Source organism: Sphaeroforma arctica (genome assembly GCF_001186125.1).
Source record: "Sphaeroforma arctica JP610 unplaced genomic scaffold supercont1.118, whole genome shotgun sequence".
Lineage (NCBI taxonomy): Eukaryota > Ichthyosporea > Ichthyophonida > Sphaeroforma > Sphaeroforma arctica.
Genome location: NW_014040440.1, coordinates 143,468 through 147,623, shown reverse-complemented (window position 1 = coordinate 147,623; position 4,156 = coordinate 143,468). Strand labels below are relative to the sequence as shown.

Below are 4,156 nucleotides of genomic sequence, written 5' to 3'. Positions count from 1 at the left end.
TATCTATTTATATTGTGTCTTTGTGAACATGGTAAATGTGTGTTTGCTTTTGGTTTGATTCGCTCATTCATATATACGCTCATTCATATATACTTGTATATACATCGTCATGAATTAATGTATATGATTGCATAATACATATTTTCAAGCGTATAAAATATACAAACGTATACGAAGATACCATTTTGAACTATATATCATAGCACTGGTTTCACTCCTGGCTAGTTGTAATTGGCGAGGTGTGACTTAAAACGCAGTGAGCGGTGGAGCTTCATGTGTGTACACACACAAAAATCAGCTATATTTATACACTAGTGTCTCACGCCATATATGGCTGCTAGTTTTCACAGATTGTACATTTGTGTCCAAAATTATATATCCAATCAACTTTCTTTTCTCCAAAGCACACGTTCTGAATATAATGAATTCCTATATCTCCAGAAACCACCTTGACCGCGCTCATCTTGGAGACACGTTCCAATGCCAGTAAAAATATTCCATACTCGAGTTCTGAACTACAACGAGCGATAGACTCGTTCAGCAGTGTTTTATCTTCATCTGAGTCCGAAAAGCTCGACTGGAGTGCTCTACGCGCGCTGATAGCAAAGTCCGCCCACATAACACACAAGGAGTGGGACAAAACGGAAGGTTTGTCTGTTTGGAGTTCCGAGATTAAATTTTTCAAAACTGATTTTTACAGGCACTTGATTTATAGATTCAACTTGTTTGAAGTGCTTCTTGCTTAATTATTGCTCGGACGTATGCTCGATATACTTTTATTGTTGAGTGACACAGGCGTTTTCGCCTGTTAAAAGTCTTTTAAATCTTGGAAAACTGCAGCGATCTGAGAAAACTATATGATTCCTGCAACAAGCCACCTTCGATCTTTTTACGAAATAAGCCGTAATAAGACGATGTGCATCGCTTCCATTTATCGCCATAGTGATCTCAAAATGTGCCACTCTCTCACAGCGCATTCTTATTGATTCCCTCGGTTGTTGTTGGAGCTCATGCATCTATTATCGTCCTAGCCAGGCCGTGTCCGAGAAACACTTATCGACGATATAAGATAAACAGTCACTCTGTTTAATACATTCTGACTTTACAATGAATTCGTTTTCTTCATTGTCGCATTTAAATAGCTGCGGGAGAAGAACTGGCGGCTTTACTACCAGATGTTAAAGATTCGTGTTTCCAACAATTATTCCAGCGAGTCTTGGAGGGTGGACATTGGGATAGTGCAGCAGCAGCCGCCGCCGGTAGGCCGGCTTCTCAGAAACCTTGGGTTGTATTAGTTACAGGTATGTGCTATCGAAGTTTCTTCATGTTCGTGTCATATTCTGTACGTTTGGACTGTGCAACAGTAGGCAGCGAAAGTTATTATGGTTGAATTGTTTAATGTACGTGCGCACCTACACCTGAACGTATATATACCCCAGTGTGTGTGGCTTGCGCTTATACAATACGAGTCATTGGTATAGCATACGTGGTCTTGAATGTACTCGTATATGGCAGCACTGAGACCCAATGGGTTTGCAAGTTCGCTTTCTTCGACGCGCATCCCTTTAACAACGTAGAGTCTGAGCATCATTAAGCACATACTTGCATATGTACATACTAGAGTGGGTTTTAAGCTCTGTGTTGAACGTTGTTGTTGTTGGGGCCTGGCCGAGGTGAGTTATTACAATTTCGTGTAGTCTACTGACTTTAAGACATCTCTAGCAAGTCAAGATAGATGAGATTCAGTCACTTATGGTCCGATGGTGGATAGTAGACCTCCAAGGATCAGGGGGCAGTAGAGGCGATAGAATGCCTGGATATGACTCAGTGTGTGATCAGAGGGAAGGTCAATTAGGCAGTGTAGGTTATCTTCCACGTAGAAATGTCACATATATAGCGAATGTATCTGCAACACAGTAGTACAGCTATGGGCGGAAGCCAGTCTATTTATTACATACATGCTTGCTCTACCATCTCCCAGCGTTTTCGACCAAGAGCAGTTCGTCCCGTGGTTCTCGACAGTATCAAGAAAATAGACCCCATTCCATTGATCAGTATGCATAGCCGGCGTAGTCGGCTTTAACTCGGCGTAGTCGGCACTAACTCGGAGTTTCTACCTTTTCAGGTGTGAACGGTATCAGGAAAACATCGACCATCTACGAGCCTTGGTTCAGAGAAGTACTGGCCGAGGCACTCAATGGGCAATTTAGTGGTGATGCCAACGATCTACCTGTGGGTGGCAATAGCTTCTTCAGACAGCTTGATTATATCATCGCTACGGTGCGTTATTAGAAGGAAAATACATAGTATCAAGTAAGATCTATATCCCGTTTATATACCCTCGAATCACATTTATTCGCCATATCTAGGCAGCTCGAGTGTCTTGGCCCTTAGCCGTACTTCATTTTATGAATAGCGTTCTTGAATCGTGACTTAAGTTTTTTACACTCTATTTTTCGCCACCTCACAGGCCGCCAATAAAGACTTTAAGACGCTATATGAGATCAAGGATGTCCACTTGTATGCTCAGTTCAAGGACATGATCTTCACAAGAGGACGGACCCTGGCGGAGATGATCGGGGTCGTGTTTGTCAAGGCAGCGCAGAGAGAACGAATGAATGTAATGGTGGAAACAAGGTACATTAACACTCGGTGTAAAAGTTTATGTACAGTGATATATGTATGGTGCGCGAATGATATCTGTGGGGCTTGTACGTCTGGGCCCCTACTTGTAGTCTAGGCGATCCAACTGGTATTGCAAATATCGCCACAGCCCGCGACTGTGAAATATACTCTCTGAGCTAGCAAAAGTGATCGCACTAGATCCGAAAGTAAAAGGATAAAAACGACTGACACATAGTTTCGCATAACTCGTACACATCCGAATGACTTAACTGATTTCATACGCCTTCTTTAAAGGACTCCCGGTGCCATTGAATTCTGCGGGCATACGAGCTCTCAATCCTCGATTATTTAACCATTAAGTGATGAAGAAAGCGTCGCCAAATGATTACATTTTATCCACGGTCGCAAATGAATATATTTCACGGTAGTATATACTTGTGATTTGTCAGCCCGGCAATCGATAGTTTTAAAGTCGATAGATTACACGCATGCCACAGTGGTATAGATAGAGGCGTGTTCACTACGCACAACCTGTATTTAACCTTGGCTATTCTATGCGACAACGCTAAAGATTCGAGCTTGCTCATTTGCACACAAGAATTCCGCGAAACCGCTCTCAAAACGACCATCAAACACAGTCGTAGGCATTCAGTCTTGCTCATCTACATTCCGCATTATCTCAAATGCGCGTATATCATCCGATCCCATTGGTAGATACATAGTCGGACTCGCATATCTTTAGCCTAACCAAAATAACTGACTGTGATCAACTGTACTCATGCCACAGAAATATAGACAAAACTATGCATCTCTATATATTCCTAACCTATTCTCAAACCCCCTACCCGCCATCCCACAGTGGTAGAGATATAGGCATGTTCACATATGTGGACCACTTCTTCCCGGACTCTGAGTACAACAAGCTCGTCATCAACTTTACCATCAACGACATCGGGTACGCAGAACGATCGGTGGACAAACGCATGCTGGGCGAAATGGACGTGGGCAGAAGCGCTCTCGCAACTAACGCAGGTATTGAGAACGTAATGCTGCTCTTTATCATGAACTATTGAGGACTAAGTACTACTGTTGAAGACGTAATGCTGCTCTCTGTCTTGTGCCATTGAGGATATAATGCTACTTTTTATCGTGAACTATTGACAATGTAGTGCTACTCTTTATCTTGTACAATTGAGAATACAGTGCTACGCATTATCATGTGCTGACAAGAACGTGTTGCTGCTTATCATGTACTATTAAAAACGCAATGCTGCTCTTTATCATGAACTATTGAGGACTAAATACTACTTTTGAGAACGGATTGCTGCTCTTTATCACGTACTAATAGAACATATGGGGGGGGGTGTTATACTTTGCACGCGTATTCCATATGTTGGTATGGATATGTGTGCGACTGCACTGTCAATAACACGTACATGCATGGTGTTGTTAATGTGAGTTTGAGGTGTTCAAGACCAGCACTATATACATGTGTAAGTATATAATATATATATATATATATATATATATA

General features: G+C 42.0%; 1 protein-coding gene across 1 annotated transcript in view; it reads left to right on the top strand.

Annotated features, from left to right (window-relative positions):
• Nucleotides 1-437: 437 nt before the first annotated feature.
• SARC_02602 (hypothetical protein) overlaps nt 438-4,156 on the top strand; it is a gene marked incomplete at its 5' end in the record, with an annotated part of 4,532 nt that continues 813 nt past the window's right edge. Inside the window, 5 exons of the mRNA XM_014303655.1 lie at nt 438-648; nt 1,143-1,301; nt 2,126-2,280; nt 2,471-2,637; nt 3,485-3,657. Coding sequence (XP_014159130.1) covers nt 438-648; nt 1,143-1,301; nt 2,126-2,280; nt 2,471-2,637; nt 3,485-3,657 — 865 coding nt within the window. The remainder of the gene's footprint in view (nt 649-1,142; nt 1,302-2,125; nt 2,281-2,470; nt 2,638-3,484; nt 3,658-4,156) is intronic.